General features: G+C 35.9%; 3 protein-coding genes across 5 annotated transcripts in view; 2 read left to right on the top strand and 1 right to left on the bottom strand.

Moving 5' to 3' along the window:
- The first annotated feature begins 1,022 nt into the window (after positions 1 to 1,022).
- Positions 1,023 to 3,942, top strand: otulina (OTU deubiquitinase with linear linkage specificity a). The gene is made up of 3 exons (XM_082184029.1): positions 1,023 to 1,276; positions 1,503 to 1,624; positions 3,128 to 3,942. The coding sequence occupies exons 1-3, from the start codon at positions 1,166 to 1,168 to the stop codon at positions 3,546 to 3,548; spliced, it is 654 nt and encodes a 217-aa protein (XP_082040155.1). The 5' UTR covers positions 1,023 to 1,165; the 3' UTR covers positions 3,549 to 3,942.
- A 137-nt stretch (positions 3,943 to 4,079) lies between these two features.
- Positions 4,080 to 20,621, top strand: LOC309509350 (uncharacterized protein). The gene is made up of 11 exons (XM_082183995.1): positions 4,080 to 5,455; positions 8,181 to 8,596; positions 10,730 to 11,803; positions 12,564 to 12,740; positions 13,941 to 14,237; positions 14,694 to 14,779; positions 15,000 to 15,106; positions 15,312 to 15,455; positions 15,990 to 16,121; positions 19,057 to 19,326; positions 19,424 to 20,621. Exons 2-11 carry the CDS (start codon positions 8,448 to 8,450, stop codon positions 19,637 to 19,639), a joined length of 2,652 nt encoding a protein of 883 aa, XP_082040121.1. The 5' UTR covers positions 4,080 to 5,455; positions 8,181 to 8,447; the 3' UTR covers positions 19,640 to 20,621.
- Positions 20,618 to 22,266, bottom strand: part of ankha (ANKH inorganic pyrophosphate transport regulator a) — a 22,473-nt gene continuing 20,824 nt past the window's right edge. The window contains exons 12-13 of one of the 3 annotated variants that reach the window (XM_082184002.1): positions 21,596 to 21,754; positions 20,618 to 21,460 (exon numbers count right to left, since the gene is read on the bottom strand). In XM_082184002.1, the coding sequence (XP_082040128.1) occupies positions 21,623 to 21,754 (132 nt within the window). In that variant the 3' untranslated portion in view covers positions 20,618 to 21,460; positions 21,596 to 21,622. Of the gene's footprint in view, positions 21,755 to 22,266 lie in introns of all 3 variants that reach the window. The other 2 variants (XM_082184003.1, XM_082184004.1) reach the window with 2 other exon arrangements.

Below are 22,266 nucleotides of genomic sequence, written 5' to 3'. Positions count from 1 at the left end.
ATTCTTTTTTTTTCTTAGATTGCAACATTACATTGATTTTCCATCCTCCAGCAACTCTCACACTCGGGCAAGAAAAATTAAGAGTTTATGTCATGCCAGTAAAAACAGCAAATTTGAAATCGGAAGGACAGATAGAATATTCTAACTACTGTAAGTAAAATAGTAATATAGTAGTGATAATAATACAAATAATAATACAATAAATTAAACTAGTTTTACATTCATTAATTTAATTTAATTAATCAATTAAATAATAATAATTATTATTATTTTAAATACATCACAGGCTCCTTTTCATTGGGTACTATTCATAATTAAACTACGTTTAACTACGGCATTGTAATTGATATACAGTAGTGACAACATTTGTTAAAGATTTGTAAGTACATTGCTTAGTTGTTCTTGAAGTCAAATGTTTTATTTGTGATAACACAATGAAACATGCTGAACTTTGTGGACATCATTTTTAGCCAGTCTGTCATACAAATGATGAATTATGAAATTATGAACACATGCAAAAACAAGAGAGATCCAATGAAATATCAATAACGGATAACTTGCCTAGTAAAATAAAATCTGTCGCTGTAGTTTTTGTCAGAAAAATGCCTTCCTCATTTATACGTTTATGTATAAAATGGTTATTTTCCTAATTACTTATTTCATATATTTGATGTAGCGGTCAAACCTGACCAATGTGCTTGGCAGATTTTTATTTTTATTTTATTTTTTTACCCAAAATAATATAAATAAAACTTAATTTTTTTATTTTACTTTGATTTATAATCATACTAATGTAACTATTAAATTTTTTAATCTCGGGTAAAAATATAAAATATATCATAGACTGTAAAAAAAAAAATTATATATATATATATATATACACACACACACCGCCATATATATATATCAGGTTAAACAAAAGCATGTGCTGCACAGGCAGACCAGCAGGCGGCGATATGACGTGTGAATACTCCCAGAAGCGACCAGAAGAAGAAAACAGCCTCATATGCATTCTGATGACGTCAGTCACATGACCACGTGGATGTAAAAATGGTTTATGAATCCTGTCAGAGAGGCCGAAACGAGTATCTTTTACCGATTGGACACCGTTAACGTTGAGTCCACACTCAGTGAGATTAACTGTCGCGATTCGTAGATTGCAAACATGTCGTGGGTGAAATCAGCGGCGTCTAGCGAGGATGTGTTCGACGAGGATGTGGATGATATCAGTCTTCAGAACAAAGAATGGAAATACAACATGGAAAAACGCGCAAAGGTACGTCAACAGTCATTTATCAACGATGAACCTTTCACAACATGCTTGTACTGAAATATTGTATCGTTTTTTTTTTTTGGTCCCTATCCTAAATGAGTGTTCTCGTTCATGCAATGTAAGAGTTTTGAAAAACACCGGTGAGGTGACACACAAAAGCAACATTCACGATGTGTAGCTAGTGAAAGCAGCGCAGTCTAGAAACGACTGCCGTGTGGTTTTCTGTCAGGATGGTTTCAGAGATGGTGTTGATGCAGGGAAAGAAGCATCACTACAGGCTGGTTTCAACATGGGATACAGAGAAGGAGCCACTAAAATGACTGTCATCGGTCAGCTCAAAGGAATCATGAGGTAAGCCTGTGCATTTATCTTATTTGTCGTCATTTTAGGGCCTTTTACATGTGAAACACACCCTCCAATGAAAATAAATGATTATTATAGTTGTTAGCATTTCAGAGGTATTTTGTGGGTGTAAGTTAACACTACTTATCATAGTTTTAATTTTATTCCATGATTATGCTTTACAATTAATATTGAGTTGAGTGACTGCTCCATACATAAAATGGTGTGTGCATACTAGTGAATTGTCCCTGTTTGGCAGTGTTTTGGGAACCAATTCCTAGTGTGCTAGTTTAAAAAAAAAAAAAATTTTAGGTTATGCTTTGTAACTATAAACTAAAGTTCTCAGGATGTCAATCAAAAGTATGGATGTCATTGCATTAGACTGCAAAACATCAAATGAAGTGAATTTGTTTGAACAAAAATAGCTTAAATAATACAATCATTTGGGTTCTTATTGGTTGTCAAGCAGTGTTCTTGTTATTAAAACTATGTAAAATGTTCTTTATTTGAAATAAAATAGAAATATCGCATGAAAAACTAACAAATAGTAGAAATGTATGTAAATATAATATATAAACTGGTAAAAGCACAACAATATGACTAAAACTTAAAGTAAAAATGCTAAATATTGTAATAATATAGAGATGCGTGATTCTGGGTAAATTGAGAATCAAGATTCTCTGTTTAAAATAGAGATCACGATTTTCCCACAATTCTGAATAAACAACTAAAAAACGTCATCCGACAAAATGTTAATTGTTCTAGTTTTTTTAAATGATATTTAATTATTTAAAAAAATAATTGGGTCGACTGAATGATTTGATGACTCACTCATAAATACTTCACTTGTTTCCTTACTGGAGGAATCAGCGTTTTTGAATGAATTTCTTGAATGATTCAAATACACTTTTTAACTGTCACTTGTCATCACCTACTGGTGTAACAATGTAATTGATAAGGTCTTTATTTGAAGCATCAAGTTACTTTCAAAAGATGATTTTTTTTTTTTTTTACTCCATTTTGATCGCTATCATAGACATCAATGTTTATATCCGGAATATATCGGATAACTTGAATTATTGTAAAAGAAATAATGATAATACGATGTTCGTGAAGCTGTTTCATACCTATACATGACAACTGCTCTCTCTGGATCAACAGTAGCGCAAACTTTGAACGTTCGCTGTGATCGTACTTGCCAACGGTTTAATAGACGGGTGAATTGTTGTCGTTCATATTACGTTGGATGCTTGAAATCATTCTTTTAACGATTAATCACGCAGCTTAAATAAATTATACTAAAATAACAAATAAGTTTACACCTGTGTTTACTCTGCTAGGACACCTGTGTGAGCTTGAGAAGAAGTGACATGAAACATTCACTCATTAAAGAGACCATGCAGTAAATTAACTATTAAAAAAAATCTCTTTTTAGGCCTCTATACCTGAATCAAAATCCTAAATCTATTCTGTCCATTGTTCTGTGGTTTTTGACCATGTCTTCTTTCACAGTGCGGTGCGGTGCTGGTGTCAGGTTCAGCTCCCTGGAAGCCCAGCTTTAGCATCAGTCACCGATCTGCTCCAGAGATTGGAGATGCATGAGGACGGGCTGGTGGAGGCCATGAGAAAAGCCCAGCAGAAGCCTCTGCCTAGTGTGACCGAAGTGGTGGATGACATGGAGGACCTAAATGTTGAGCAAAGGGACCAGGACGAAGAATCTAGATGCTCAAACAATGCAGACTGTTGTGGGAGAGATGAAACGAACAAAGACTGCTGTGGTAACGCCGGAGGCGTGAGTGAAAATTCACCAATAATTCTTTCCCATGGTCCTTTCTCTACAAGACAGCTTCTGAAGTGCTGTTTGGACCTAGTAACAGAACTGGGGCTTCCTGAAGAACTCAAACTTCACATTCAGAAGCTCATAGACACTTGAAGTGGATCCAGGGTGTTTGTGGTGAACACTGCAGCAGACCGTCTGAATAACATCCTGTGTGGGCAGGAAACAAGCACACTTGGAAAGAAAATAGCCTGTACATTAGTTGACTCAAATTAATAGTGTACTTGAGGGAGTTGTATTTATGTAAGTGCTGTGATTCTGTTAAACTGCATTTTTGCTGGATCAGTAGCACAACACTGCCTTCATTACCCATGGTTCTATATATATATGATATGACAATTTTCATGCATAATATGGCTAACACATTTTATAATGATATACATTACCTTTGTACTGTATATTGATTTGTGTGATTAACACTGTACATAGTGAGCTGCAAACTAATTTAGTGAGTTGCACATTTACCACCAAATAAAGGTTATTTATCTAATCAAGTGGTTATGTAATTTATTTATCTTAAGTTAATATGTGCCATTTAGTTAAATATGATCTATTTATGTAATCATAACTGAGCTGTAATTAAGCTGGGAGCATGGGTTGGATATTATGTAACGAAGTAGGCACACAGTTCCTAATTTGTGTTGTTTTTGTAGTGTTTCATCTCTGGAAATATCAGCAGAATTATGAATAAACCAACACTTAAGTTTCGTGATGCAACTTTCAGAATTGTAATCAATCAGAAAGTGGACTGCCTTTGTGAAAAAGAAGTGTGCTTAATTTTATTGAATGTGCACTTGTAGTGAACTTCATATCCAAAGTATATTTTCTTTAAACTTGCAGATAATTTGAATGAAATAAAAGGTACTTAAATGTACTTAATGAGTGCACTTTCATGACTGTTTCATAAGTACACTTTTGAAAAGTGCACTTTGAAATGTCAAATTAAGGTTTACTTTAAAGTACATTTTAAAGCATTATGTTTTAATAATCTTTTTGTAATTTTCTTTAAAGAAGTACATCTATTTTGATGTGTTACGTGACCTGAATAACAGGTAAAGTACTTGATTTTACTTAAGACTGTATAGTGTCCCATTCTATATTACATTTAAGGTCAATCTTGTTTAAGTGTATTACATTACTTAACCATTGTAAATATGTTAAATTACATTACATTTCTGTTTACCATAAATACTTGTCAGTATATTCAGTAGAATTTAACCATATTTAAAATACAAAAGAAGTAATTATGAAATTACATATAGGCCTGGTTTCACAAACAGGGCTTAAAAATTAGCCAGGATTAGGCCCTTGTTCAATTAGGACATTTAAGGAGCTTATAAACATTACTGGTGTTCATCTTGAGACAAAACAATAGCACAGACAAATTTTAAGATATGCCAGTGCAAGTTGCTTAAAGTTAAAACAGATCAAACATGAATTTTAGTCTGTGACTAGGCTTAAACCTTGTCTGTGAAACTGGGGAATAGAGATGTTTCAGTCCTACTTAACTCCAAAGGTCCAAAAAAAGTTCTATAAAAGCACTATTTTAAAGGGATGCTAAAGTGTACTTTTCACAATAAAGCAGCTGTCATCTTAACTTTCCTAGTTTAGACTGACTGAGTTAATAGGTTCAAGATAGTTGTGTCCTGTATATGTGCGTCTAATGAATGTGGAGACCTTTGGAATCAGATTTCACTACATTCCTTTAATCTTAGACCATGCTCTGCCCTCTTCAAGTGCTTTAAATGAAGAACAAGAGCGAATAAAATAAATTAAGCAACTCGCTGGCTTGACTTTTTCCTCTTTTGGTTAGGTTTAGGGTTAAAAAAGAAGTTACTCTGTTAAAAACTGATATTATCAGCTCGAGAAACCTTAAGTTCACAGGGTTTCCTGTGGCAGTATATATAGACGGAAAGTGAAACTTCAGTCATAATACACGTCGGGTCTTCCTGGACGCAAAAATGGTTGTCTTGTCAAGTAAAGGGAGAAATCTTCACATTTAGGTAGGAATTATGACATTTGTGTATTTTAACATTCATGGATAAATATTTTGTCGATATAAAGTATCGATGAATCTCAAACAGCCACGCGATGATGTTGACAGTTGTTATGGTGGCTCTTATTAAATAACACTGAGCTTGGAAATCTCCGTTAAATACATTAGGCTTGCTTAAATAATATTTTAGCCTCTGTTTGTTGACGTAACGTTACTTTAAATGTACATGTAGGACAGAGTGTTGCAATATTATCTCTGGTAAACAATGTCAACATTCAGAGTGCTGACGCTTGTGCCATGCGCCGCAAAACACCCTCACTCACCATGTATAATGTACAAACAGACTAAAATTCTAATGATTAACATTAACGTATGGTACATTATTGTGAAACTGAACATAATACGAAACTGAGAGTAAACCTTGTGTATTTTAGCTGGACTTCTGAAAACAGATGTACAGTAACTAGTTAGAATACTATAAATCTTCTATTTAAATGTTGTGTCATTCTGGTACAAGGAGTAGCCTAACTTATTACGAAATATTTTGTGATATTGTGTATTTTAGCTTTAAGTTTGAATTGCTCATGCATGGGTTATTTTAGTGTATTATCAGTCAAATATATTAAGCAAAGAATGGAAACTCCCTAGCAAAAATGTACCTTACTAGGGGTTTTAATTCATTCCGCTGACACGAATCTCTTGAATCTATTCAGCCAAAAGATTTGTTTAGACTAATTTACTGTTTTGTTAAAGGGGTCATCGGATGCCCATTTTCCACAAGTTGGTATAATTCTTTAGGGTGTTCATGTAAAGTTTGTAATATACTTTGGTTAAAATTCCTCAATGGTTGTAGCCTGGCTAACGTCAGACCTCTTTCTCATTGAGACGTGGTCTGGGAACCACATGTTCATTTTCTCGTATTTGAGGCGTGGTTTACGAATGCCCAGAGCCGTTTATTGGGCGCTACGAATGTCTATCAAATGCGCCTGTACGTAGCTCATAGCCAATCGTTTTAATTATACCAGATGACTTATGTAGAGCGACAGAAATTCGACGAGGAAGACGAAATAAACTTGCGTTCTAAACTACTTATAACACTATCTAAGGCTGCATCGAAAGGTAACTTCACGTCTGCTGCCATGTTAGATCCATAGATATAAACAAACTGCTTCGGTGTGTTGCATAGACGTCGTCATCGCCTTGCTGCTCCCTCCCCGTTCTGTGATTGGTCCCCTCGCTGAGGCGAAAATCTGGTCCATGGAATCAAGGCTGCCTAGCAGCGTGAATAAAATCGCGCTGCGCACAAGGCAGCATGGGGGAAACCCAGGCTACAATGGTTGTGTAAAACAACACCCTTTTTACCTCCTCAAAAACAGCTTTGTTCACAGACCTGTTTCGGTACATGTCTCTTTAAATGATAATGAGCAACTGCTCACCCCACTCCTCTCTTCCATGGGGGGTGTCAAATGGCTGAGGGCAGAAATATGCTAATACAGGACAGTCCGTCAGTGGTTGTGGGCGGAGCATGAGCATTATGACATTATAGTGCTCAGACTGATTATTGAATGTTTAGACTTTTTGAGGATTAAAAAAAAAGGAGTGAATGGATTTTTTTCATTGTATGGTTGTTGTGTCCACACACTGCAAAGACACATTTATATGCAACCAAATAAAAGTGAATTTTGCATCCGATGACCCCTTTAAGTGACTCAATCTTTCTGTCATTGTCTTTGAATCATTCACTCAGTCGATTTGTTTAAAAGCATAAAGCGCGAAGTACTATTTTTTACATTGCCTCACTAATAATAGTCCACTGAATAAGTAACCACGAGAAGCGTGCAGAAAGCGCACGCTCACAGTCCATGGGTATTTTCTAGCGGCTAGCTGCTCAGTGTATATGGTTGTACACTCATTATTATTAAGATGCATTATGGGATTGAGTGCACTCAGTAGTGTCCACTATATATGGTTTCGGACATTATTGTAAATAGCTAGAAAAAAAACACATTAACTTAGCATGTTTTTACATGTGATCACATTGATTTCACATGGGAACTGTTTCCAAAACCACATTTTCTGTGTGCAAAGTACAGTATGTGTTTAACATATGACCAGATGTGTTTTTGCACATGTGAAATAAATGTGGTTTTTCTCACCACAAATAGTGCACCAAAGGGAGTGATTTCAGACACAGCCAGAGTCAAAGCAAACAAGTGCAGTGTCAACAGTGCCTGTCCACTTTTTCAGCAGTTTTGGTTCTGGAAAGAATTTTTTTTTTCCATAGGGATTTTTAAAAAATCGTTAAAGAGCTACAGTCATGATCAGAATTATTGGCACCCTTGGTAATTATGATCAAAGAAGGCAGTGAAAATAAATCTGCATTGTTTATCCTTTTGATTGTTCATTTAAAAAATCACTGTATAGTTACAATATTACAATTTATAAATAAGATCTCGTTAATGTAAGATGCTTTCAGAGTCTTATGATCTTGACTTAAGTTTAATTTTGTATGACTGTGATGGTTGTTTAACCATGTTGCAGCATTTTTACAGTAATAACAATACATGTATCATGGCATTTTTTGCAGAAAATGTGGTTACCATGGTAAATATGTGCAAATCAAAATCTTCTGAATGTTGACAACTGATGTTCATGCTAAACCTGTATTTTTACTTGAAGAAATGGCATGTTTAATACTCATGTGGGACTTTGTGTTTGTTTTTAATCTGCAGGTTTGAACAGATGACCAGATACTTAGAAGTTCAGTTTACGGTCAGCTCCTGTAGCTGGACTAGTCTTACAGAAATACTTTATTTACAGACACTGCTCAAATGTATTGGTACGAGACATGTAAGATCTTGTCTGGAGAAATAATATTTGTATATGGCTAGCCCTCTGGAAGTGGAAGCTGCTTGCACTTGATAACTGCACATCCTTCAGTCAGAACTTAAACCCAGAAAGTGGATTTATTGAAAACTATCCCTGTATCCTGTGCCAACATGGGGAACAGTTTGGACTGTTGTGGAAAAAAAAACCCATGTGACCATACAGAGGATGAGACTAAAGGTTTGCTGAACAGCTCTGAATCAAAGACATCAACTAGAGCAGGAACAGATGTCGGCAGTCCAATATCAGATGAGGAGCACAGGTAAAGTACTTTTAACTTGTTAAATTTTTCGGTGTAACAATCTTCCTTTCTCAAAAGTCGTCATGAAACGGAAATTGCAAATATCTTTTCTTCACTATTGTGACCTGTTTCTGAGAACGATTCAGATTTCTTATAAAAAAATATATAAAAAATTATTACAAGAAAATGGGCCTTTTCCGATATAGGTTGCCGATTATTTTTTATTTATTTGTTTGTGTGCATGGTCTGACTTTAGCTTTGTGAAATGAAGCTACATAAGACACCTGAACAAAACAAAAACAGCAGACAGACTGAATGAAAATGCAAATTCACTTTCTGACAGTAGGTGGCGCTTATGGAACAGCAACGGGCACTGATCATACTGATTATCAGGGCACTCATCAGGGAGTCTGCAATTTTAAGGGCAAAATCTCAATTGCAAAATCCTTCCAGTGGACTGAAACGTTTTCTCCCTAAAAGGTTCCACAATGCACTGTGAAAACCAGGGAGCATCTATGGCTGTGTCCAAAATCGCTCCCAATACCCTCATTCACTATTCCCTACACCAGTCCACTAATATACAGTAGTTCACTTGAGGGAGTGAATGAAAACTAGTGAGCGAATTCGGATACTGCCAGAAGGGCTGCCACGTTTGCATAGTTTGTGCTTGCTGTTTAATAATTCATTTGAAACTTAGCATGGCAGCTCCAGTACTAAGATATAAAAATGGATCTTGAACTGTGTCATGGAAACTATGTATAAACTTTAATTAAACAATTTAATAATCAAGTAAAAAGGAATTTATACCTGTATGATATTACGCTGTAGCCACATTGGACCAGCGGTTTTGGTCATGTTGCATGAATATGTAACAAGCAAAGTATTTATCATAATGTACTTTAAATAACATAAAAAAAAATTATGTGAGGGCTGAGAAAGGTAGATAGATATTTGTTACAAATACTTTTAGCGGGTAGCAAGAAAGCAATAACCAGGAAATGGGTAAGTAAAGATTCCCCGACAATTGCTGAATGGATAGAAATAGTTAGGGAAATTTGTGTTATGGAACATTTGACTTTTTCTCTAAGACATGCCCGAAAGAAATGTGAAACATATTGGGAAAAATGGATATCTTATCTGAATACAAATTGAGATGTATAAGCCTTTATTTATTTATTTATTTTTATTTATTGTTTTCCCTTTTCTTTTTCTTTTCCTGTTTCATATGATGTTTGAGCAATTCTTGTTTCATATGATGTTGAGCAATTCTTGTTTCATAGGATGTTGAGCAATTCTGTTAATCACGATGATTTTGCCTGATGTCCCTTGAATAAATTTTTTCTTGTCAAAAAAATAAATAAAATACCAGTAGTGATGTTGTACAATGAGGACATTGCCATTTTGCCATAAATAGTCACCAGTGTGCCAATGTATAGTGAGCCAGCGTCCTTACTGTACTTACCAGTGCCTGAATTCATGTACTCAGTAGACTTTTTTTGTGAACAATTGTTTTTGAGTAGTCAGTTCAATATAAGAAAAATTATACAACATATTAAAGAGTACACCTCCCACCCACTCACCAGGTAGACTTATACTGTGCTAAGGAATCGCAAGACATTGCAGTGGAAAAGGTAAAAAATAAAATACCTAATCAATAGATAAATAGAAAATATTCATTAACACAAAACAAATTTGACATAAAAAAAGAAACAAAGGATTTAACTATGTCAAATGTTGCACTCCAGTTCTTTAAAGTCTTTGCTCCATGAATGCGAGCTGTTGATGGCTCCAAAGAAATAATATCCAGCAGAGAGAAGCCCCAGTAGAGAACTGGTACAGTGGTGCTATAGTGGTGGTCAAGGTTTCCAGGTCCCAGAAAAGTTTCCAGCCAAAACGAATGAAAAGACGGCATTTACATGTCAAATGCATACGGTATAATGGTTATGTCCTCATAATATTGATGTCAGTATTGCGAAAATTTCTGAATTGTTTACTTTTGCGGCTCGCTTTTTTTTTAAACCTTATTTATTTTTCATAGATGGTCTGGAGAGAGCTTTATGTTGTTCATGTTTGAGTGGTACATCTAACTTGTGAATCCTGTTTTTCCATGTACATAACATCCACATTTGACTTAAATGCATTTCAAATCAACAGGCATATAGAAGAAGCAAAACCACAACTGGATTTGATTGTAACCAAGCAGCCAAATAAAGAGGCTCAAATTCCTGAAGCACAGAGCTCCTACTCTACAACAATATCATTGTTACACACCGAAGCCTCTCTTGCTCCTGAACTTAATGACAATGTTTCACCTGAAACTGCTCCAACACAAGCTATAATCTTAGGTAAAGAAACGCCAAAAACAAAGACTGAATTTCCTGAAGATATCCAAAACATTGCAGCTGAAGTCTCAGAAGCACCTCAAAACACAGTCGAAGCACCTGCCGAGATCGTTGCCTCAGTGAAAGGGGAGATAGAGGCTCAGCATGGATCAGTTGAGAAGGTAGACGTTGCAGCTGCTCAGATGACAGATGATGCAGGTGCCACCGCAACAAGTTCAGACTCAACAGTCGCACCTGCTGAGGAGACACCTGTTAAGGAAGCACCTGTTCAGGAGGTAACTGCGCTTACTCAGGTAGAAGCTAAGAAGAACTTCTCCGAACCAGAGCCAGAAACACACGTGGAGATGATTGCAGATGAGAAAGAAATGATCCAAACCGAGGAACTGCCTCTGAATGACACCTCTGAAGTGACGCATGAAAAGGCTGGTCTTAATGACACTGGGGATAATTCATTGATGGACAACAGCTGCACAGAACAGCACTCATGTGTTTTAGGTCAGTCTAATGAGTCGGATGTTACTGAGAAAAGCATAGCTGAAGTGACTACTGAGGAACCCGTCACTGAGCCAACAGCTGAAGTGGAGGAGAAACGTTCAGAGGAGACCCATTCTGAGATGGAAGACCAGAAGCAAGAAACATCTGAAGCTTCTCAAACTCAGGAACATTCACAGGAAGTTTCTTCTCCAGGTGTGGATATTACCAATGCACTCTCTCCTGGCATTGAAAATGGTCTCGTGAAGGACTCTGAGAATGAAAGAAATGCTGATGTCATAGTTGTGGAAAAGCTATCTCAAAAAGAAAGCATAGTCCAGAAACCAAGTGATGAAGCCTTGGAAACTGAGAGTCAAGAGCAACTGCCATCTAAGCCATCTACACAAACTGACAGGTAATGAATTTGTTAAAAATTAAATAAAATTAAATTTGGAATACATTTTCCTATGCATCTGGAATTGAATTGTCCATGTTAGGGGTGGGCGATATACTGGTCGACATGATATTTGATAATCGAATTACATTGCAGTACTGCATCATCATGAAAGTTGATCTTTTTTAAGCGTTTTAATTGTATTTTAAAGTTCAAGCTATTGTAAGATGTGAAAGAGAACTGAATTTGGTTCTTGCTTGAATAATTCATTTCTTTGTTCCTATTTTATTATTTAATGTTTACTTGTTTTCAATAAGCCTGAGAAAATGTTTCTTACATTAGTTAGACTAATATTAGTTTTTGCTGTGATATTGAAATGAGAATCTTGAAATTCCTATGTCATCTTAAATTTTGGCATCTTAACCTTATTTTCATGAAAAATTATTATTAATAATTTAATAATTAAATATTACTCTATCGTGATTTAAGATTTAAATCGGTGGGGACCTGAAGAAGCAAGTGGCCTGATGATCTGAGGGTGCGGGGGGAGGATTTCAAAGTGATGAGTTCTTGTAGATATGGTGGTGCATATATTTTTGTGTGACTGAGCAGGAGGATTTTGTAGTCAATCCGGAATGAAACAGTGCAGTGAGTGTAGAATGGGAGTTGTGTGATCATATTTTCGTTTCTTTCATATCAAGTTTTTAATGGTTTCAGTTTTAGTTAACTGTAATAACCCTGGTATGTGTGGATTCTAACCAGTCGCTCTATTCTATTACAGCACTATTGAGGTGAACAAACCTGAAGTCACAGATGTTATGACAGATCTAGAAAAGAGTGAAAAGGTTGCAGAGCAAGAGCATGAGGCTCCAGAACCCACTGAGAATGGCCTGGACTCCACATGTGCCTCAGTGCCATCAAGCCCCATTGAGAAAACCAGAGCCACTGACACAATGAGGTTAGCACTTCCTGTTGTTCAGTTATTACCATTAGGTGGCGCAAAACTCTCATGAGTTCATAAAAATGTTCTGCGATTTAAGTGTAGTTATTAGTTTGCAGTGTAATCACACCAATCATAATAGCAACAATGAATTGACAAAGTCAAATGTCACACCAAAGCTAAACACTAGTTACACACACTCTGATCAGTGTAGCGATATTGTGTCAACATTACTTGCGGAAATACATTTGTTATATGCATGGCTTTGTCTTCTTCTTGTGGGTAATAATGTTTATATAATGTTTTAATGTGTTAATAGGCTACTGATGTATCATGTATCAAGTAGTGTTTATCAGGTGTTTTACAATTCCTCAGGACAGTTGCTGTCTGAGCAGCATTCCTTTCATTCTTATTTTGAGAACATGCTTTTCGTGATTGTAGATTATAGTGACCTTTGACTCAGTTTAAAGCTATGAAATTGCCACATTTAGACAGTTTAAATTTTATATATATATATATATATATATATATATATGTATGTAGATATATATGTATTTGTATATATATATTTGTGAGTGTATGTATGTATGTATGTGTATATTTATATATATGTATGTGTATATATGTATGAGTATATGTGTATATATATATATATATGTGTGTATGTGTATATATATATATATGTATATGTATATATGTATGTATATATATATATATATATATATATATATATAGGTCAGCACATATTCAAATAATTTCTGAAGAATTATCAGAGTCTGAAAACTGGAGTAATGGCTGCTGAAAATTCATTCTTGCTATCACAGGAATAAATTACGTTTTAAAATATATTAAAAAGAAATAGCTGTTTTATATTCTAACAATAATATTTCAGAGTATTACTGTTTTACTGTATCAAATAAATGCAGCCTTGGTAAACATATGAGACTCCTTTCACAAACATTAAAAAAAAATAAAAAAATAACGTAGACCCCAAACTTTTGAACTGATCTATACTGATATTTGCAATATTTTGGGTCTTAATGTTGTTTATGACAATAAAATAGCATAAAATAATAGCAAAAAGTATAAAAAAGAAAATGCAATTTAAAATATACATATAAAACATGCCTCTAATGTTTTTAAAAAGTATTGAGACACCAAATTGTGTCATCTTTGTCAGAATTGCCTAATAACCACTCGACCATTTCCCATTTACAGTGATTCTGTTGCTGTAGAAAACACTGAGGCCAAAGGTGAGGTTACTGTGGCGAGCGATGCAAAATTACTGGAGGAAGTTGTAAAAGGTGTTTCAGAGACTGGACCTCAACAAACAGAAGAGGAAAAGGAAAAACAGGAAGAGGAAGCTAGTGTTGTCCAGGAAAATGAAGGAAAAGAAGACACTTCCGACGCCCAAAAAGAAGATATCATTTTTAGAAGTAGCATGGTAGAGATAAAGCTGATACCTGTAAAAGAGACAGAAGAGACTGTGGAGGAAGTGCAAGAGCCACTGGATGAGTATGTGTCATTCTTGAATTCAGTCTTTCCAGCAATATCTTTAGTTTGGAAAGCCGATGGTCAGAAAGCATTTGGACATCAGAATCAATTGTTAATTAGACAAATGAATGAAGACTAGAGAATGCAGTATTGTGAGTATAGTCTTGCAACTCCTTGAACCAGAACTAGTGTTACTAAAACTGTTACATTATACGGAACTATAATGTTTTTTATTTATATTTTCATTAAAAAATGAATATTTATAAAAAAGTGTGAAGAACCGATGTAGAAGAACTAAAAAATCAGGACAAAGGTTCTTTAGATCCTGACAGTTAAATTTGCCCTTCATGATGACTCATTATCTTTTGGATGTGAGTTGTACATGTTGTACTTTAATATAGCTTTTCCAACTAGACTCCTCATGACTGCTTATCATTGTGAATATCATATGCAAGATAGTTCCTCTTTTTGTTGTAGGAGTGCAAACCTGTATCTGGGAGCAGAGGACATTGAAATGGGAGCCAGCAATAACAAGCCATCCAAACCACTACTAGAGCTCACAAGTATTAAAGATTCATTTGTTTGTCACGGTATATCTTTACTATAGCAATATCAGTGATTATATGCAATCCACCAGCCATTAACATTGCTGTTAAGGAAAAGTATTAGAGACAATCAAATCACTGAAAATGTGATTGGGCCCTGTTGTTTTGTTTTTAAAGAAACTGGTCCAAAGTTTTTCTGCATCCATCTCATTGGGTATTTGTTTTTCTTCCTGTCTAGTTCCTGGTGTAGAAACCAGGTGTAGCTTAGCACCAGCTGTGGACATACTGGCCTACAGTGAGCAAGAATGGAAGGGGAACACGACCAAAAGCACTCTCATCAGAAAGGTGACCTAACTTTTTTTGTGTGTGTGTAAAATGTTGTGCTTAAAGTATACTATTTTTTAAACAAATTGGACCCTGGACCACAAAACTAGTCACATGGGTCAGTTTTTTTTTAAATTGAGATTTATACATCATCTGATCTGCACTCTAGTTTGAACTGTCTGTGCTTGTTGTAGAAGTCTGACTTGCATCAGTGTGTGTGTTTCAGGGCTACAGTGAGATGTCCCGTAGCTTCAGCGGTCTGAGGAGAGTCAGAGGAGATAATTACTGTGCTCTCCGTGCCACGCTGTTCCAGGTGCTGGCGACCAGCACAAACATGCCCACCTGGATACAGGATGAAGGCTTTCTATTGGTGAGGAGACCCCTCTAGACCTCAGTCAGGGTAGATGCCATAATCAATTTTTCATTAAAGGGGTCATTCATAGCTAGCAATTTATTCATTTAATACATTTAATTATTAATTTAATTTAAAACTTGGCCATCTATGTAGTAGAAGATGATTTTTTGATTTGTTGCTACATGACTATGGGTCTGGGCTTGATCTGACTGTCTATTGGCAGGAATACAAAAATGCAAAAGTACAATCTGTGTTTTGAACCTAACAAAAGCCCTAGAGCTGTCAAATGTGTCACACATCATCTGGCAGACTTTTGCTGACAAATAAACCAGGACATGTGGGTGCAGGTAACATGGAGAAAGAGTAAACATTGTTTGTTATATTTACTACCAACATGATTGGTTGAAAATCAGCAAACTTTCCTTTTAACTGAAAGCATGCTTTACATTTTCATTTGTTTCAGATTGCATATGGCCTCTAGGGTTTATAAAATAACACTGTATGTGAGGCTTTCTAGCTCAGATTAACAGCTGCTGGTTATTCTCACAGTTGCCAGAGATGATTGAAGCTCAGGAGCATTTGATTGGTGGATGGGTGTTTCCCCCAGAATGCAAGTGGGCAAGTGAGGAGGACGACCCTGTGGAGAGACTGAAATACTATTTGGATCTCCTTAAGAAAAAGGTGAACCTCTATACAGTATATGTAGCCTACATGTATGCATATATACATGTGAAAAGTAAAGTACACCCGTTTGAATCTCTATGGTTTTATGTATCAGGCATAATAAAAAAACATCTGGTCTCTGGCAGGTTTTAAAATTAGGTAAATACAATCTCAGATGAACAACAACACATGACATATTACACTGGTTCATGGTTTATTTAACAAAAACTAGGCCAAAATGGAGAAGCCTTGTGTGACAAACTAAGTGCACCCTTCACTGCTTCCATAGGATTTAAGAGGGTAGGTAGCAGTCAGGCGCTGCTAATCAAATGTCTTTGGCTGCATTTACACTTGACATTAACATGCGATCACCGTGATCCGATCAAGCAGGTCGGATCATTAGCCAATCAGGACATGGCGCGTTTACATTTGTTCACATTAAGTAGCCTCTGTATCTGGATAACCGATCGGATTTCTGTTTCCTGCATAATATTTAAATTAGGTCTGTGGCATGACACCAGATTAAGAGTAAAGATGACACACAATGCGTCCTCGACTACCTCTGGACCAGGACACGCTGATTGGATAACATTCCGATCAGAAACGCGTTTACACTTGTCTTTTCAATGTTTATGTGGACAACATCTGGATACAGGTCACATGTTAATGCCAAGTGTAAACGCAGCCTTTGATTAACTGATCATTAGCAATTGTGACCAACTCTAAAAAAGCAGAAGTTTGGCAGTTTGCTGGTCTAGATCATTCAGGTGTGTGTTAACACAATGCCAAGGAGGAAAGACATCAGCAATGATCTTGGAGAATCAATTGTTATTGCCCATCAATCTAGGAAGTGTTACAAGGCTATTTCCAAACAAATTGTAGTCCATCATTCTAGTCAAGTCACATTTATGTATATAGCGTTTTTTACAATACAGATTGTTTCAAAACAGCTTTACAGTGATAACAGGAAAATTCAACAAAGTTTGTTTCCAGAAGAAATGAGCAATATTCTACAGTGAGGAACATTTTTCAGAAAACATTCAAGACAGATACCAATCATTCCCAGGAATGGATGTCCCAGCAAATTCACCCCAAGGTCAGACCGTGCAGTGCTCAGAGAAACTGCAAAATACCCAAGAGCTACATCTCAGACACTACAGGCCTCAGTTAACATGTTAAATGTTAAAGTTCATGGCAGTGCAGTTAGAAGCAGACTGGACAAGTATGCATTGTTTGGAAGGGTTGCCAGATGAAAGCCTCTTCTCTCTAAAAAAGAACATGGCAGCACGGCTTTGGTTTGCAAAGTTGCATCTGAACAAACCTCAAGACTTCTGGAACAATGTATTTTGGGCAGACGAGACCAAAGTGTGGCCATAATACACAGCGCCACATTTGGTGAAAACTAAACACAGCATATCAGCACACACACTTCATAACAACTGTCAAGCACGGTGATGATTTGGGCTCATATACATGAACATCTAACGTGACCAAGCCAGCGTAGATGTCTCTGGTGAGCAAGGCAAACATACTAGGTATCTCCGCCTGCGCGAGAACATTTTTGTTTGGAATGTGGTCTAGTCAGGAGATTCCCAAAATCCTACTTGGATTGCGTAGCGTAGATGGAAGACATTGAATCTGCGTTCTTAGTGGGAATATAGGGTCCATGGTTTGCTGCTGTAGAGCAGTGTGTCAAGTACGTAGGCTTGGTACACCTTACTATACTTTACACTTTTTACTTTACACATATATATATAAAACTAATTAATTACACCGAACATTGAAGTTTGCATTATATTTTTAAATGAATAATTTCACATTTAATCTCCAAATTAATGTTGAAACAACATGAAGACAGCAGCCTATATTTTAAATATTGTCTTTTTATGAAAGAAGGCCAGTATCACTGATACCAATACTGCTACTGATGTCTTTATGCCTGTATTTAATTATAGTCATTCAGCATGACAGTATAATTGAAAGCTGCCAATTTTAACATTTTATTAGGCTTTAAAAAATATAACAACTTTTAATTTAAGTGAACTTAAAACAATCTTCATATAACCAATTATAATAAATGTCACACTTACATGTGCCCTTCAATATATTAGGGCTACATTTTTTTCTATTGGCCCAGTCAGACCGGTTCAGATTTGTACTTGCCCTGTCAATGCACAAAAGGTTAGTTTTCGTTGTTTTTGACCTTTGACCCATTTAACCTTGTAAACAGTGTTTTAAGACCTGTAGGTCTAACAGGTAGGATCTATACAGAAATTTAATAAAGTTATTAAACACTTAATAGTCTTCACTGCATAAAAAAAGAGCAGTGAGTGATTTTCTCTTTTTTTATTTTGTTCTTTGATTATCTTTACTGACAGCAGCAGCTTTACAAGGCTACTGTCACTTTAAGACCTGCCACACATCCTATTTACTCACAACTTCAACATTCATTTAAGACTTAATTTAACTCATTTAAGACTGCGCTTGTGAGGATACTAGACGAAACAGGCATTTTGGCATAATTTTGTGTGTTCTTGTCTGTTCAAGTGGCTTTCTGTGCGCACGAGTCATGTGTGTGTCACACAGACAGGAGATTCACAAATGCACGCCAGTACAGAACTGCATTCTACTGTGTCTTGTCATATATATATATATAAACACTACTGTTCAAAGGTTTTAGACCGGAAGATTTCTAAGATTTCAAGTCTCTTCTGCTCAACAATGCTGCATTTATTTGATCCAAAATATAGCAAAAAGTGTAATCTTGTGAAATATAATTTTGTTTTCTATTTGAATATATTTTTTACAATGCAATTTTACCTGTGATGGCAAAGCATAATTTTCAGCATCATGGAGTACTTCAGTAAATTCAGTTTCTGAAGCACCTTGCTAATCAGATAAAAACATCACCATAACTTCTGTGTTTTCATGTCTGTCTTTGTTGTTTATTCAGTGGCAGGCAGCAGCGGCCTGTGAGAGCCCAGAGGAGAAGCAGAATCTGTGTGAGTGTGTGTTTCAGGGTGGAGAAGAGGAGTATGGTCTTCTAGAAGCACTCAAGTTTCTGATGCTGGCCAAAGCCATTGAGCTTCATCACAACATGGTGGCAGATCAAGAAGTGCCTGTGTTCTGCTGGCTTCTTTTTGCCCGCGACACATCAGAAAACCCCAAAACCCTCCTGGCCAATCACCTGAGCCAGATCGGCTTCAGTGGAGGGGTAGAACAGGCAAGTACGGTGACACTGACAAACTAACTTACAGCTCTGTCTCTCTTTAATCTGGAAAAAAAAGGTACTATTTAAATGTTTGCTTTGTGTGTTGTAGGTAGAGATGTTTCTATTGGGCTATGCCTTAAAACACACCATTCAAGCCTTCCGTCTGTACATGACAGACACAGAGGAGTTTGTGTCACATTACCCAGATGACCACAAGCAGGAGTGGCCCTGCGTGTGTATCGTCACAGAGGACGATCGCCATTACAACGTTCCCGTCAGGAGGACCGTTCAACACCAGCACGGAGAAGATCTCACGATGACCTAACGACAGAGACTTCACAGAACAAATCTGATCTACAAATAGACATGATGTTTTGTTTCTGATATGATCTGTTGGTCATCCGATGAATGAGAAGATGAAGGGAATTTACAGCAATCTACCGAGATCAAATTGCAAGCAGAAGTGCTCAGGTTTTTCCCCCCCAAAATGAATCGCAGAACGAACATCTGTCTGTCAGGAAATGCTGTGATGATGACTAACACCGATTCAGAAAGGAAAAGAAAAACCTTACTGCCTTTTTACTTTAAGCGTGATATTTGTTTGTATTATGCACTGTTGGATATGGCGTTGATTTACATTGTCAATGTTTTTAAAAAAAAAATACTAAAGAGTTTACAATAATTTTAGAGAATTTTAATTCAAAAGAATGTATTGTGGGTATAGTAAGGGAAATGAGGTAATGGTCTTACTGTAAGTTCTTAATTTATATTGTTAGAGACTGTCATTTTTAACATTTCATTGCTACGTATATATGGACTCATTGTGACAGTAGAAGTTTCCCATACTGGTTTTGATTTTTACTGCCATGACTGTTTTTTGAACTGTTTAACTTAGGTTCTACACAAAATGTCGCCAGTTTTCAAATTAGAGCAGATCAGCTAACTTAATTACTTTGGTTGCCATCATGTTATGTTATGTTTACATGTTCTTAACAGACACTGAAAGCAACAAAAACGTGCATAAATCACGTTAACAGGCAGCTGGTGAAACACAGATGCCAAGAAGAGTTCAAGATAACTTAATATTTAGCTTATTGTGGAGTTAAGCAAAAACTACTTGCACTTTTATTTCTTTTTTTCCCCGTTCATCTGAATTTTTGTATTTATCACTGAAGATTAACACTGAATAATTTAATTGCCAAAAATACAAAAAGTTATACAGTATTGGTTGTAAAAAAGCAAATTTTTTCAAGAACTGGAAAGCAAGATCATTTGAGGAAATATGAATAAAATATTCTATGACTCACTTCAGCCTCTCACTTTAATATGCACAAAACAGATGCAAAACAGAAATGCAAAAAAAAGGACAGCTTTAGCTCAACATTTGTTTAATATACATAATGCATTCATAAGGTGCTTAGTTTATTTGTATGTGCCGACATATGATCTGTCATTCAGTTAGGCCACAAGCACCGAGTAACAAGTAAAGCAGGCCCTAAAAACTCACAAAATGACATTCCATGTAGTATTTCAACAAAGGAGGTATTGAAAGAAAAGCGTATAGTACATTTCTAAGATCTGGAAAATGAAATAAAATGGATTCTATAATGTGGTCCCAGCACAAAATACTGGATCAGATGACTTGATCAGAAATTATGTTCATGCGTTCATAAAAGCTCATAAATATAGTCTACTGTACTTCAGTACTGTATTATAACTCCATAGTGACATTTGCAAAGTATACAACATTTGTGCAATGAATACAAAAATAAATCAATTGAAATATACTATCAAATCTAGTCTGTGCCACAAGTCAGTAAAAGATATTCCTTCTAAGCTATTTATAATACACTGAAAGTGTAACTATTCATTGTGCGTCTCAATACAAGAGGAAAACGGTATGTCTCAGGGTCAAAGTTCAGCAGATAACAGGTCTGTCATTAAAACATCTTTCAAGCCTGTTTGTGACGCACTCTTTCTCCATTTTTTCCCCCAAAAAACGTTCACAGGCTGAAGAACAGGAACTCTGGAAGACGTCTGTAAAAATGCCTCAGTTTAAAAAGTGCAGGAGTGCATTTGATGTAGACATGCAAATCCGCTCATTCTACCCCATACAATCTCACGGGGTAATGCAGAGATTGTAGACCTGTAGAAACATTAGTTCTATAGAATAAAGTCCTAGTTAAAACTTGGAAAAATCCAAGACACTGCACTGCTGCAGAGATCCACCTCTTCACCATCTCCAAATGAAAGAAAAAAACATGTATATACAGTATTCTACCCTTGCTTTTTCTTTCCATGCTTTGATTCACTCATCTTCTCTTTCCGTCAGCTCATTCTCAGCCTCTTCAATGACGTCTAACTCTGTCCTGGAAGTGATTTCAGTCATCGGGGAAGAGTTATTCTCCTCAACAACCATTTCTGCTTCTGGGGTTTTCTTCTGATAACACAAATTGACAAAAATAAATATTGCAGAATACATACTGAACACGAGTATGTCAAAAGTCTAGGACCATTGAGATGATAATACTCATGATTTGTGTTAAACGGACTCCATGCGCAACTGATTTCAGGTGTCGTGTATGAAAATTGTGACAAAATTAAGCAATTTTTTAATTAAAATATACATTATATATACAAATATATGATAAAATTGTTATATGTTTAGTTGTTTAAGTTTACAATGTTTAGTAAGTTACTCTAAAAAAGTAATTAATCACTGGGTACTAATTACATCTTCAATTGTGTAATTGGATTATTGTACTAATTACTCTCTCTAAAAAGTATTGCATTATTTATTGCTAATTACTTTCTAAATCCCTAATCAACTTTGCCCAGTTGAGCAATACAAACTGCTCTTTTGATTCTTTCACATAAATAGGCTAATTCTTGAACTGATAGAAGTATTTAAAGGGAGAAGGTTACATTAAAAACACACATTTTAAAATTACA

The sequence above is a fragment of the Leuciscus leuciscus genome, assembly GCF_965113295.1.
Source record: "Leuciscus leuciscus genome assembly, chromosome: 11".
NCBI lineage: Eukaryota > Metazoa > Chordata > Actinopteri > Cypriniformes > Leuciscidae > Leuciscus > Leuciscus leuciscus.
Note: the sequence above shows the minus strand (reverse complement) of the source record. Positions and strands in the feature narration are given on the sequence as shown.

Bases quoted from the DNA above. Each gene is read 5' to 3' on its own strand.
- otulina (XM_082184029.1), top strand. From the start codon at position 1,166: ATGTCGTGGGTGAAATCAGCGGCGTCTAGCGAGGATGTGTTCGACGAG. The intron at 1,277-1,502 runs GTACGTCAACAG...GTTTTCTGTCAG, and splicing joins ACATGGAAAAACGCGCAAAG to GATGGTTTCAGAGATGGTGT. The intron at 1,625-3,127 runs GTAAGCCTGTGC...CTTCTTTCACAG, and splicing joins CAGCTCAAAGGAATCATGAG to TGCGGTGCGGTGCTGGTGTC.
- LOC309509350 (XM_082183995.1), top strand. From the start codon at position 8,448: ATGGGGAACAGTTTGGACTGTTGTGGAAAAAAAAACCCATGTGACCAT. The intron at 11,804-12,563 runs GTAATGAATTTG...ATTCTATTACAG, and splicing joins CCATCTACACAAACTGACAG to CACTATTGAGGTGAACAAAC. The intron at 16,122-19,056 runs GTGAACCTCTAT...TTGTTTATTCAG, and splicing joins TGGATCTCCTTAAGAAAAAG to TGGCAGGCAGCAGCGGCCTG.